This window comes from Suillus fuscotomentosus (assembly GCF_016647785.1).
Source record: "Suillus fuscotomentosus strain FC203 chromosome Unknown F5891scaffold_51, whole genome shotgun sequence".
Taxonomy (NCBI): domain Eukaryota; kingdom Fungi; phylum Basidiomycota; class Agaricomycetes; order Boletales; family Suillaceae; genus Suillus; species Suillus fuscotomentosus.
The window spans coordinates 76,796-91,650 of NW_024539563.1; the positions used below are offsets into that span (position 1 = coordinate 76,796).

The 14,855-nt window shown below is 44.5% G+C and overlaps 2 protein-coding genes across 2 annotated transcripts; both read right to left on the bottom strand.

Moving 5' to 3' along the window:
• Positions 1 to 3,148: 3,148 nt before the first annotated feature.
• Positions 3,149 to 3,650, bottom strand: F5891DRAFT_913141 (uncharacterized protein; the record flags this gene model as incomplete). Its single annotated transcript, XM_041373657.1, has 2 exons — positions 3,149 to 3,406; positions 3,456 to 3,650. Coding segments are annotated over 2 exons (453 nt in total), but the record flags the coding sequence as incomplete, so codon positions are not given.
• Positions 3,651 to 5,533: 1,883 nt separating this feature from the next.
• F5891DRAFT_1192511 (uncharacterized protein) lies at positions 5,534 to 6,256 on the bottom strand (the record flags this gene model as incomplete). Its single annotated transcript, XM_041367617.1, has 1 exon — positions 5,534 to 6,256. The coding sequence occupies one exon, from the start codon at positions 6,254 to 6,256 to the stop codon at positions 5,534 to 5,536; it is 723 nt and encodes a 240-aa protein (XP_041222428.1).
• Positions 6,257 to 14,855: the final 8,599 nt, after the last annotated feature.

Genomic DNA, 14,855 nt, shown 5'->3' on the forward strand with positions numbered 1-14,855 from the left:
AAATATGCAGCAATCATTCTCTGCAACTCGCGAACCCACTGTATGGCGTGCGATCCCGGTACTTGAATTCCTCCAACAAACCTGGCAAAATATGGCTGGGTCTTCAAAGTTTGCTGACTTTGCAACTGCCATGGACTCTGGCATTGACAATCTTCGCAAGTGGTACCACGAGATCGATGAAACTGACGTCTATTTCATTTGTCTTGGTACATGTTTTGATTAATGTAAAGCCCTATCTAATATATTGTATCTAGCGCTGGACCCCAACTATAAGACTGCATATGCGAAGAGCAAATGGGAGCCCCACAACTTCGACAAGGGCATGAGATGCCTGCAGATTGTTTTCGACAAATACTATCATCACAATTCCTTGCCGGATGCAGAGCCTGCTGTCATGGTTCCTTCCTCTCTTGCACACCAAGGCTCGTATGGCCACAGTTGGATGTGTGACACTGTCAAATCCCGTGGTGCGAGTGACACTGCAAGCTGAAGGCCTCGTCAAGAGCTCAAGGACTACCTGGCTTCCCCACTAGAGGATATTGAGAACATAGTAGCTTGGTGGGGCGTGAGTGTTTTTTTTTGAATCCCTATTCCTTACAAGTTGACATAAATATTCCTTAGTATCATTCAATTCAATATCCTACTATCTCACGCATTGCTAAGGATTACTTAGCCATTCAAGGCTCTGCTGTTGCATCCGAATGAGTTTTTTTGAGCGGCGGCATCACTAGGACCACACAGCGAAACTGTTTGTTGCCAACAACGTTTGAGGCACTTCAGTTGTTGAAGAACGGATACCGTCAAGGCCACATATCTGCAACGGCTTAAGCTGAGTTTGCTGCTGCTTGTGAATACCCTGACATGGATATCATGTAGTTACTGTACTCATTTATGTCGAATTTTTCATGTATTTCCTGCATTTCTTTTGAATTTATACATAGCATTTGGACATTCAAACATGTTCTGAACTCGAACCAAATGCTTCCGAACATGTTCGCAAGGGTCCAGTTCGATGTTTGCCCTCACTGCCTGAACCTGACCGATGGTCTGGTTCAGGGTTCGCATTTAGAGGCCCAAGAACCAGACTGAACTGGACTCCAGCAGCACTAGAGCCAAAGTACGTTGGAGGTCTCATTTGGGACGGAGTTCACTGGTAACAGTCTTTCAATATGTTATCTTAGACTCGTTGAAATTAAGGACTTAGTACAATACAAGTGCGCAGAAAAGAGAAGGAAAGGCACATATTGTGTCACAACATACAACATTTTCACCCTGTTCCAGCGGGAATAAAACAAAAATATTCCCTTGAAAGGGTGCATTGTGAGGATAGGAAGTGGATCTTGCGAATGATCTGTGTCACCTCCTCATGCATTGAGCAGGCATTGTCGTATATCTAGATGGGAATCGAATGACCAAGATGGATGTAAGAGTGAGAAGATGGGGACGATCATACTCAAAATGTAGCCATCAATGCTGAATTGCCGCTTAGCAGACACAGTTTGCTGATCATTGAAGAAACACATACTGTATATGAACTAGAAGTGATTGATTTCATCAGAGGCTGTTTGCATTGTCTAGAGGAAAATTTACCGTAAAGACTTGGAGACTCCTAGCAGCTGTGATGGCATCAACAGAGTAATTCAAATCCATTCAATGGGGATGGAAGGAAGAGGAAGCGGTATGTTTGACTGAGAATCATGTGAGATTAAGAATGTGTTCAGAGCTGGTGTATGAGAACATGTCATCGACTCTAATCATGAACTCAAGTCCCCATTCCATTAATGCAAAATGAGGCTCGAAGTGCTGGATGAGGTAGGTTTTGACAGGAATTACTTGGCATGATGAGAGCACAATGTTAACTGTGATCATCAGCTTGACTCTTGCTATGCTCAAGTTCCTGTTCTATTATTTGATGATGAATTGCTGGATATACTTATCAGTCTGATGTCCAACAGGTTTTGATAGGAAATACTTGGCTGCCATGCAAGCAACTCGAACCTAGTGGAATGTTTCACTGATGAAAAACCAAGCATATGTACACTGTGTGGTTCATACCTAATAACACTACAGCAACCAATCAACCTTGTTACAACAGCCATACTTGAGTTTGATCAAATGAACTTTGAACTAGGAACATTACTGGGAGCACCCGTTCTCGATTACAGCAGTCGGCAGGAGATACTGGTAGCAGATTGAGGCCAACTAGCACAGACTGCTTAGAGTTGATTGCGAGATTTTAATGGATCACGACACTTGGTAATCAAATATTGTAGGTGATGTTCCTGCTATCATTAAGGAATGCATCAGGAAAACTGGCTGCTGCTTTTCTCACTTAATTTGTCACTTAATTACGTGAAAAGGACCATTAAGTCATTTGAGTGAAAAAGTGCGCGCCACTTAATTAAGCGCACTCAATCTCTGAATTTTCGCTTATTTCACACTTATTTCACTTAAAAAAGCAAATAAAGCAGCCTGAAATTGGGCATACATGACAGCAACGTAAAATTAAGGAGACTGAAAAGTAAGAACTGGCTGGGGGTTACGGGAAAAAGAGGGGGCATACAATTGAGCAGTGACGGCAGCAGCACAAATGATAGAAAATATGATAGCAGAAGGACTCAGAGTTCAGCATAGGACAGCAATATTTGTGCAAAGAAAAATCCTGTAGTCATGAATGTCAGTGGGATAAAACCTGAGTGATAATCACTTACAAAGCATAGCACGCTCATCGTCCTCGGACTCCTCATCATCAAGCGAGCCATGTGGTGTGTCCATCACATTGTTTAAGGCAGCACTGCAAGCACACACCATCTCTACTGTGGTCTCTACATACCCAGCAGGCTTGCTCATGATAGACTTAATGAACGAGGTAGTGACTTTAGTCCAGTGAGCCCCCGAAAATAAGAACAGGTCATTGGTCATCTTCCCAGTAGTTTTATTGAGAACTTTCGGTAGCTTGAGGGCAAGTTTACCTCGCGACCTAGACGCCAAGACTTAGTTGACTTCCAAATCCTTATCCGTGAACAATTTGAAGACATGCTTGATCTAAAAACAATAAGTGCAAATTAAACAGTCTAAAAATGAAACTTACTGCTGCAGCAGAAAGGGCAATAACACCCAACATCCCACGTGTCGCGAGCGCATGCATATCAAGTCTGGGAACCTCCACATACCCATTGATGGCATTGAGATGTGCTGTGCCTAATAACTGTAAGATGAAGGGAGAACAATATGTCGTGAGGGGACTTGGGTTTTCAGGGTCCTCGAACAAGAATGCATAACCTGCAATCAACGATTTGGCAAGTTCAACTGGATCACAATTGGAGTTTCGTGTCAAGAAGTCCAGGATGATGACTATGCCTGTTGAGCCAAAATTGCTGCACCATTTGGATATATGCTGTGCAGTCTAATTACAACTATAGTTAGTCAAGCTCAACAGAAGATAATGGACTTACCAGGGAATGTATCACACCACCATGAACGATGGTAATGTTGAGGTCCTTGTATACCGCATTAAAAATCAGCTGGGCATGAAGGAGAAGGACTTCATCTGGGATATTCCAGATATCGTCGTAACTCCCAGCCCACAACATGACAGTGGGGAGATATTTCTTCATCCAGCATTGGTCCACCTGCATCGTGGCAGGTAAGTCAACATTGCAATAGGTGCCATGAGGTTTTATGTGGTCTGGCGTAGTATCCACATTCAGCTGGTGTTTGATGGCAGGAGACCGTTGGCATGTGCGGCGGATGGCTTAACTTTGACCTTTTTCTGAGCAGGCAGCTGGTTGTCAGCAACAGAAGCTGCAACAGATACAGATGTCTGTATGAGTGTCAGAATGAACACTAGTAAGTTCTGTGTCCTTACCGAAGATGTTGTGCACTGAACCTTCTCCTTCTTCACTACCACAGGTTCAGGCTCAGGAGCGTCGTCTGAAATCTCAATTGCATCTTCAAGATCCGGGCCTTCAATGTCCATGGACCACTCGGACATGATAGACTCCTCATTGTCATCTATGAGCTCATCCACACAAGCTTTCCGCTTGAGAGGGTTGTCCACCTGTGTAAATGGAGCCTTAGGCTCAAGTGAGTACTGTTTGCATTCTACGGACGAAGTTGCAAGATCATCATCTGACTCATATGCTACTGGAGCTATGGGCTCATCAAAGTCCGAGTTGTCATCAAAGATGGAGGCAACCTGTGAAGCAAATTAGCGGATATTGACACTGATAATTAATGATGGCTGATTACTTTGGATTTCCCTTTGCTTTGTGCAATAGTAGCCTCATGCTCCAATGTATCGTCAATGTCATCTGCAAAGCTTCCGATAAGGACTTCTGCATCTGGAATTTGAGCGTTCACCACAGGCTTCCGAATTGGGACCTGTAGATCAGAAGTTGCCGTAGTGGAGGCAGTGCCTTGTGAGAAAATTGTTATTGGAGGCGCTCGAGTTGAAGTGCTGCCAGTGGGTGCCCGCCGCGACCTTGACTCTGATTTTTTGATACTTGAAACCCAGCTGGACATCCACCCACCTAAAGCGATTTTCTGGGTGCTCACATTGATACTTAAAGCAAGATTGAGGAAATACAATGTTGATTCAGTGAGGAGCAACATCAAGGATGGTGAGAGAAGGAAGCCTTACTGCGGCATTGTGTTAAGACCATGCACAAAGGGTAGGACTGATTCTGAGGGGCTTGGCTTCAGCTCGTGCGCTGTGCCCCTTACCCGAGTATGTATGTGCCCTTAATTTCAGATTGGTGTCCGAAGAAAGTCCGAAGACGTGGGAAACTTCGGAAGGACTTTCCAGACAGGTGCAAGTAACTTCTGGATGAGTGCGTGAAAGTTCCGGAGGAACATCTGGAAATTACGATGAGGTTTCGTCCTGATACGGATATGTATAATGGCTACTTAGGACTTGTCCTGAGTAGAAGTAAACAGAGGAAAGGCTGCAAGGACAAAGTCCAAAGCAGAATAGGTCCAGAGGACCACAGGAAAGATCTGGATGAACTTCCGGATACTATGGAGGATCGGATGAGTGGATGAGCAGAGTATCGGATAAGCAGAGCTCCGGCCTAGGGAGAAACTCCCTAGGCCTGAGATGGATAACAACTAAGTTGGAAGACTAGAACTGATATGAGGACTTAGAATGAGATCTAGTGCGAGGACTAATATGATATTCAGACTGAGGAACTACAGGACATATACAAGAGTTTATATACTAAGTGACTATCGGAAAGATCAATAAGCAAAGGTCCGAGGCTATGTATGAAGCATAAGCAAAGTTGTCAAACGCAAGTTGGAAATGAAGCATAGGTTAATGGATCAGTAAGCATACCGGTAGTAAGTATAACCGAGATACTGGGAACAAGGAAATACCGGATAGGCTGTGTTAACGTTATATGCATAGGAAATGAATTAAGTAGCTTATCGTATATCGGATCGAACCAGACCAGATTGGATATGGTCTGGACGAGATGTGTGGATGTATGGGATATGACATTAGGGCGATAGGACAAAGGATGAATGAAGCAGGCTAGCTGTGGAGGTATGGAGGTCTGATGTATGGAGGTAAAGGGATCTGGATGTGGATGTGTGGATGTGGATGTGCAGAGGTGCAGGGATCCGGATGGGTAGAGGACTGGAGACATGGATAAGGTGTCCGAAGGTCCGGATGAGGCGTGGGAATATTATCGGACATAGGTCCGGAATACAGGATATGACACATTGGTGCATCTTTCCCATCAGATACACGTGTCATGGTGTTATCACCTTCCACTTTTGATGATGCTTTGCTGATCTTGCCTTGCATGTCACTGATAGTGTCCCTTATCAACGGCTTTCCACCTTTCTTCATTACCCTCTTCTTTGCTCCTGCAGTTTCATCCCACATGTTCTTGACAGCCTCCTGGTGGCTGTCTGCCTCATCAGCGTCCATTAGGCTGCCAGTATGATTATCACCATTCCCTACTACAGGCTTTGTCACCTTACGAGCCCTTGGCTTAGGCCAAATGGGAGCCGTTTTTTTGGTGAGTAATTCCTCCTGCGCCTGTTCCATCTCATTTTGCATACCAGCCAGGCGCTCCAGTCCCTTTTGGGTCTGTGCTTCCTTTGCTTCCTTTGCTTTCTTGAGGGCAAGGTCATCAGCATTCTTTTGCGCCTTGGTACGCCTCTTGACCTGTGCATCGAGCACTATCTGGCCAGGCCGGGTGGTTGCATTTGATGGGCAGGTGTGACGGGGAGCATTTATGGTAGACATGACTGAGGAAATGAGGTTACAACTTGGGAAGGATAATACTTTGCTGGAGTGAGAAAATAGCAAAGTGGGTTTGAAAACTCATAAGCCCCCCCCCAAACAAGCATTGACACACTAATCGAACCTTGTTACTTAGCATATCGAACTTAGGATTATGCTTTGGTCACTATCCTCTTTCTCAATTTCTACAGCTAAGATTCTTATGGGTATTCGCAGAGACCACAGTGCCCTCCAGATTCCATATGGTTACCTGCACTGTGAACGCCACTTCAAGACTCAGGCAGGGCGTAAAAAGCACTGGAATGTTTCACACTCAATATTCCAACCAGCTTCTCCCACCAGGGTCTTGCATACTGCCACAGTCAAAGATGAGCCCGAAGAACTGCACAACAATTTCCTCGCAGGTCACAATGACTTCCCAGCAGGTCATGACAATTTCCCCACAGATTTATTTGACGCAAGTCAGGCTCTGGATGATCCTGACAATCTGGATGCAGAGTTTTGGGGGCCAGGTGATAGATTATACCGCAACTATCATCCAAAACTAAATGGTACATTTCTCGAAGCTATTTCAACTGCTTGCAACTAACACAAGTATCTATACAAGCTCATCCTTGTGACACAACAGGTCAATTACTTGAAGATGGAGCACCCCTAACACCACCTCCAAGCAAATTGCCTGATGACTGGACTCCATACTGGAATCGTGTTGAGTTCAAGACTGCAGAATTCCTGTACACTCGCAACCAAATGTCCGCTGGAGACACCAACATCTTACTGGATCTTTGGGCTGCGACCCTCCTGAAACACAACAACAAGCCGCTGTTTGCGGACTGTCATGATTTATGTACATAAGACCATTGACAGTACACCAGTGGGTGATTGTCACAACCCAATAACGAATTAATGCCCAGCGTTAATTTGTTATTGGGTTGTGACAGTGATGTCAAATGGCAATCCTTCAAGGTCCAGTATACGGGAGAGAAGCCGGTGTAGAAACAACAATACTGCGAGGCGCGAACGAGGCTCCTGACTGTATCTGTAAATGTTGTAGGTCATGCGTTGCCTAGTCTGCTATACTTGAGAAGACAAGTGTGTTCGACCCTAAAGGGGAAGTGAGTGCAGTGAGGATCTAGAAGTAGGCGCTGAAGCGAAGCACAAGAAAGCGCAGGTGCGCGCAAGGCATGAAGGTGCAGGAATGCGCGCTGTGCTGTGCGAAGCGCGGGAAAGTGCGCGCAGGTATGTGGAAATGAGAGAATAAGCTTAAGTGATAATATGATGCTGCAAGATGTAAAGGAATAGATTTATACTGCGACTTTCTAGGTAGTAAGTAGTAGGTAAAGTGAGAGGTGAAGTAAGGTAATATAAGTGGTAAGGTAATGCTGGCGCTTATATATGGTACCTAAGCACTGTCATGCGGAGCTGAAGTGCTACCAAAGTGCTACCGAGTAAGGTCTAGTATGTAAAGATATATATAAGTAAGGGTCCATGATAAAAATAAAGGTGGAATGATATGCAAATAAGGGAAACGGAAATACACACACTAGAGAGCTTGGTGGACAGTGGATGGATGCTCCCAGATGGCTGGCGCTATAGGGCGATCAAGCATGGGAAAGCGCGCGCGCATATACATTGTGAAGCACGGGAAGTGTGTGTGCATGGCATGTGTTGCACGGGAAAGCTGTGCCTCATATAGAGATAGCTGTGGGTAGTGCACAGAGTGACACTACCAGTTCGTGCTATGTACTCCCTAGTGAAAACTGCCATATCAGGCCATGAGAGGCATGAGTCTCTACACCGGCACACAATGTACCATCCTGGATGGATCAATCTCACAATGTCTGGTATTGAGACCCCGATGAGGTCATTCAGAACATGCTGGCAAACCCAGATTATGCAACAGAGATGGACTACTGGCCCTACCGCGAGTTCTCAACTGATGGCAATACACGTCAATGGCAGGACTTCATGTCTGGTGACTGGGCTTGGGATCAAGCTGTATGTTCTCTTTCCTTGATTAATGTGGCTATTCACACTTACAATTTTCGGTAGGATATCATTTCCAAAGATCCGGATACAACTGGCTCGACCTTTGTGCCGGTTATACTCGGAAGCAACAAGACGACAGTTTCAGTGGCAACAGGTGCTAACGATTACTATCCTCTGTACGTATCAATCGGAAATGTTTTTAATAATGTCCAATGTGTGCATCATGATGCTGTTGTGTCACGAGTTCCAAATACAAATCATTATTCGTTCCTAAATTCTAAGTCCTTTAAGCGCCCAGTCACAGCGCCTGTTCCTAAGAATATGTTTACTGTTGAAGAAGTTCCTATTATTGTGTCTATTGTAGAATTACCAGAATCACGTGATCTATCGGACAATGCCGAAGATGTTGATGTCATGCCTCGCGACACTCTTGGAATGTTCCAGAGTCTTACTGCGGCTGCGGCACATGTTATGACATCATAGTTATATATAGAATCGTACGATACCTTTAATTATTCTGATTGGTTAGTTAGTTCATACTCAGTTTCGATCTCAGTTTCAATATGTGTATATAGGTAGCTCGTCGTAGTCAGTAGTTCTTTAGTTCAAACCTCTTGTATCTCCAAGTGAGCAATACCAAGACATACCTGCTGCCTACTTCCTCTGCGTGATTATTCTTTGTTTGAGTCCTAGTCTCTGCCCAGCGTTAATTCGTTATTGGGTTGTGACATTAGGTTTGAACTATAGGAGACTCCGACTCTCGTGTTACACTCTCGCATCTCTCTTTCTTTCGCCTGGTCGTGTTGGAAGTCATCTTCACACCATCAGCTGAAACAAAGCCGTTATACTTTTGCCCGGCTTAAACCGCCGCGACATTTTTTGATTTCATCCCTTTGCTCATTTGAGCGCACTTTCCTACCTATCATCTTTTGTAGTTAGTAGTCCTATACCAGGCCCTGTCTTACCGCAGCCGCCAGTATACGGAGGTGTTCACGACATTAGGCGTGTCACTGCAACTTTGAGTGCTGGCCCAAAACCCTGCCTGCTCAATGTTACTATAGTTTCATTTTACCTATCCCTTTCTTCATACGCACGTAGGCATTCATTTCGAGTCAATAGCGGAACTGTCTAGACGACAAACCGTGCTTTCGACCTACGAGGATTTAGAGACATACCCTAGTGAGACTCGCACTTGTAAGCTTCGGCTGGAAGAGTGATAACTTGTCCTAGGCTTGTACCCTCAGAACGGAGATTGCATTGTCCCTAGTTTTTCCCACTCGATCGAGTATAGTTTATGTATCCTTTTAGTTAGTATTAGGGAAGCATCGGTTGGGTTGATTAAAGAACCCTTCGATCCTGAAGTACGTGGTAGATCCGATCAGATATCGGGGACCGCTTCAGTTTTCCGTTTACATAACTTTTCCTTTTTCATCATCATTCCCTTTTGGAAGAGCCCTTACGAGCAGCTCTTCAAACAGACATCAATGAATCGGGTTCCAGAACACAACTGGCACTATGTCTGAATTACCAAATTCTCCTGTACAACCTACACCGGTGGTATTACCATCTACTCCACAAGAAATTGTCGAGTACATTCATATGTCACTTGCAAATCAAGCGGACAGCTTCAGAGTCAGAATTGCGGAACTAGAAGCCAAAAATTTAGCTCTAGAAGAAGCAAACAGACTTCTGGGCATACGCCTAGAAATGCAAGAAGACGAGACTGTGAAAATACAGTCTCAACAACCATCGTTCGGCTCGGCAGGAGCTAGCCTACTTTCATCGAACTCTTCCCCTTCCATCAAATACTCCAAACCCCAGGACTTCACAGGAGAAAAAGACTCCATAGAACTCATGGTCTGGATATCCCAAGTAGCGCTATACACTGCGCAATGGCCCAACATCCAAGAAGGCCAAAGGATTGGAGTAATGCTCTCCTACATGAAAGGTACTGCAGCCAAATGGGCGCAACCTTACATCACCAAACTTGGAAAGACCGGAGACGAAAAGTTGACCGTGGAGAAATTCCTGGAAGACTTAGAAGCCATGTGGGGGCAAGAAGATCGCAAAGGAAAAGCAATCAGGGAACTAGAATCCCTTAGACAAGGATCCTCCTCGGTTCCAGAGTATGCAGCCGCTTTCAAACAAAAGGCTGCACACACCTTCTTTTCCGACTACGACCAACGTCAGAAGTTCAGGTTGGGACTTCAAGACCGCGTCAAAATCCAACTTGCTCATGTCCATTACGAGGACAAAAACACCATGAAGAAACTGGTGGAACATGCAATCCAAATCGGACGCAACTTCGAAGAGCTGGACGCAGACAAGAAGAAGACGACCTGGTGGACCCCTAAACAAGGCCCCAGGACCCCTGAATACAAACCTGGTCCAAGCAGGGAAAGCGACGCCATGGACGTCGACGCCAACAAGCAGCGAGGTGCTCCAAAACCTCAAGGAAGGACTGGATCCTTCAAATGCTACCACTGTGGAGGCGAAGGCCATATGGCTAGAAACTGCAAAGATGCAGTCGCACCAAAAGTGCAGGTGAAGGCTACTACAGTGCCAAAAGAAGAAGATCCTATTCCGAGTTGGTTCAAAGCTTGGGTCAGCTCCAAGGAAGGCAAGGGTTTTTAGAGGGGTCGAAGTCAAAGTCTGCGAACTTAGACCCGAACAATCATTTCTCTATCCTATCTACATTTTCAGATGTATCAGAAGTATATATTAAATCCAAATCTGAACATTTCTACATTCCGATCACGTTGAAGGGAAAGAACCGACAAGCAGATGTGAAGGCACTGGTAGATTGCGGTGCATCAACATTATTTATTAGCGAAAAGTTTGTGAAAAAGAATGAAGTCCAGTGCCATAAATTATTAAGGCCCATTCCGGTTAAAAATATCGATGGCTCGTTAAATGCCGCTGGATCGATGACGCATTACGCAGATCTAGGTCTAAAGATAGGTGACCATATTGAGGATCAAGCAGCCTTCATGGTTACGGACTTAGGAAATGATGATGTCATTATTGGCATAGATTGGCTAAGATATCACAACCCAGAAATAGATTGGAATGCTGGACGTTTTGCACTTTCTCGTTGCCCGGTTAAATGTATTACTAAAAAAGAACAAAGACAAAAAAATAAAGAAAAAAGAAAAGAACAAAAAAAGATAGAAGAAGTGCCAGATCTGATTCCCACAGAAGAGGATGATGAAGAAGACATGGCGATGAAGAGGGCGACGGTTGAGGAAATAGAAGACGAAGAGTATCCTGGAGAATGGATCAAATATAAAGCCTCGGTTGCCACGGAGCAGAAGGTTGCAGAAGAAGCAATGAAGGTGAAGAAATCGGTCGAAGAGATGGTTCCCGATTGGCTTCACGAGTACCTGGGAGTTTTCTCAGAAGAAGAATCTAAGCGCTTCCCTGAAAGAAAGAAGTGGGATCATGCGATAGATCTTAAAGATGATGGCGATCTTCCGCCGAATGTGAAACCCTATCCCTTATCACCCAAGGAGATGGACACTTTGAAAGATTGGTTAAAAGCTGAGACTGCACTGGGACGTATAAGAAATTCACAATCTCCAGTGGCAGCACCTTTCTTCTTTGTGGCCAAAAAAGATGGCAAGTTGAGACCGGTGATGGATTATAGAAAGCTCAATGAGAAGACGGTTAAAAATGCATACCCGCTACCGAGATCTCAAGATTTAATTGATGCTTTAACCGGTGCCACGATGTACTCCAAGATGGATGTAAGATGGGGGTACAATAATATTCGCATGAAAGAAGGAGATGAGTGGAAGGCGGCCTTCAAAACGCCGTTTGGTCACCACGAACCAACCGTAATGTACTTTGGTTTAACAAACTCCCCTGCCACGTTTCAAACCATGATGAACGAGATATTCAGAGATTTAATTGATGGAAAGACCGTAGTTGTCTATATCGATGATATCCTCGTATTCACGAATGGCAATAGGGAGCAACACCGAAAAGTTGTATGAGAGGTACTGAAATGACTAAAAGAGAATGATCTGTATCTGAAGCCTGAAAAGTGTAGCTTCGAACAGACAGAAGTCGAGTTCCTCGGGTTGATAGTGGAGAAGGGTGGTGTTCAAATGGACCCTGTGAAAGTAGAAGGAGTAATGAAATGGCCGGTACCCAAATGCGTTAAAGATATTCAAGCATTTATGGGCTTTGCCAACTTCTACAGAAGATTTATCTTCGGGTTTTCGGACATCGCTAGACCGATGAATGATTTATTACGGAAGGATGTCAAATGGGACTGGACGGAGAAACAACAAGATGCTTTTGATGAACTGAAGTCAAGGTTTACATCAGCTCTGATCCTAGTAATGCCTGACGTTGAGAAAAAGATGAAAATAGAAACCGATGCTTCTGATTATGCAACTGGAGCGGTTCTATCTCAACTAATGGAAGATGACCTATGGCACCCCGTGGCGTATTACTCCAAGTCAATGAATGATGCAGAAAGAAATTATGACATCCATGACAAAGAGTTACTCGCAATCATTCAAGCATTGGAGGAGTGGAGGCACTATGGGCAGGGAAAGCCTCATCATGTGGAGATCTGGACGGATCATAAAAATCTCGAGTACTTTATGACGAGCCAAAAGTTGACAAGAAGGCAAGCCAGATGGAGTTTGTTCCTGGCGGAGTATGAATTTACGCTCCAACACAAGCCTGGTGTAGTCAACGATAAGGCCGATAAGCTTTCTTGGAGAGAAGACCACAGAGGGGGGGTAGAAAACGACAATTCTGATCGTATTTTGTTAAAACCGGAGTTTTTTACTGTAAAAGCTGCTAAAAGAGGTCAAGTTCTAGTGCAAGGAGAAAAACAATTGCTGAGAAAGATAAGGCAATGCACAGAACGAGAACCTGAAGTCGCTAAAGCGCTACAAACGCTAAAAGCAGCACCGGTACAATTGCGTAGAGGAGTCGAAGAGTGGAATGTAGAGGATGGATTGGTGTTATTCCGAGGACTGGTTTACGTTCCAAACGATAAAGAGATCCGCCGAGAGATATTGGAGTTGTTTCACAACTCTCCACCGGCTGGACATCCTGGACGTGCCAAAACCTTAGAATTGATTTCCAGAAATTATTGGTGGCCTTCAATGACAAAGTATGTCCACGATTACGTAGATGGCTGTGATAGATGCAGAGCAACGAAGATTCACCCAACGCAACCACATGGTCCGCTTAAGCCAAATGAAATACCAGCGGGACCTTGGCAATCAATCACTTGTGATTTGATAGTAGATTTGCCTAAAAGCGAAGGGTTCGACTCTATTTTTGTTGTCGTTGATCGATACACAAAACAAACGCACATCATGCCTACAAAAAAGGAAGTTGACGCTCGAGGAATTGCGAAACTTTTCTTGGATAACGTATGGAAACACCATGGAACTCCGAAACAGGTGATATCGGACAGAGGGACACAATTTGTCTCCAAGTTTATGGGACAAGTGTCGAAATGCCTAGGCATAAAATGGAACATGTTGACGGCTTATCATCCTCAGACAGACAGACAAACAGAGAGAATCAATCAAGAAGTAGAGCAATATCTGAGAATGTTCACGTCTTACCGCCAAAATGATTGGGTAGACTGGCTTCCGATAGCAGAATTCGCTCACAATAACTCTGTCACTGTAACGGGTCATAGTCCATTCAAAGTACTCTACGGATACGATCCAGAGTTTACTTTTTCATCAATTTCCAACTCTAAAGTACCTGCAGCTGATGAATGAGTGGATGTAATGAAAGAGGCAAAGGAAGACGCAGAAAGTATGCTGCGAATGACGAATGAGCGGATGAAGAGATTCTACGATAAAGGAGTAAAAGACGCACCACAATTCAAGAAAGGAGATCTGGTCTGGCTCAACGCCAAAAATATTCGTCAGAAAAGACCAAATAAGAAACTCTCTGATCGACGACTTGGTCCATTTGAAGTGCTAGAGAAGACGGGTGATGTAAATTACCGCCTGAACCTTCCAGCAAAATATCAGATTCATCCGGTATTCCATGTAGAATTACTCACTCCGCATTCCCCCTCGACCTTAGTCCAAAGACCTCCACATCATCGTCCGCCGCCAGAGATCTTATCAGAAGGCGATTCCGAATGGACAGTACAAAAAGTCCTAGACTCGAGACTGCACAGATCAAAACTCCAATACCTAGTAGAGTGGGAAGGATATCCGATAGAAGAAGCGACATGGGAACCTGAGGAAAACCTTGAGAATGCACGGTTGAACGTTCAAGAATTTCACCGGCAAAATCCGAAGGCATTAAATCCCCGCAAAATTAATAAATCGGTGTTCGAAACCCAAGAGTTTTTGGAATGGCGCAAGAAGTTTATTCGTCCTAGTTTCATTCGCGATGACGCTCATCCTAGAGAGGGGGTAATGTCACGAGTTCCAAATACAAGTCATTATTCATTCCTAAATTCTAAGTCCTTTAAGCGCCCAGTCACAGCGCCTGTTCCTAAGAATATGTTTACTGTTGAAGAAGTTCCTATTATTGTGTCTATTGTAGAATTACCAGAATCACGTGATCTATCGGACAATGCCGAAGATGTTGATGTCATGCCTCGCGACACTCTTGG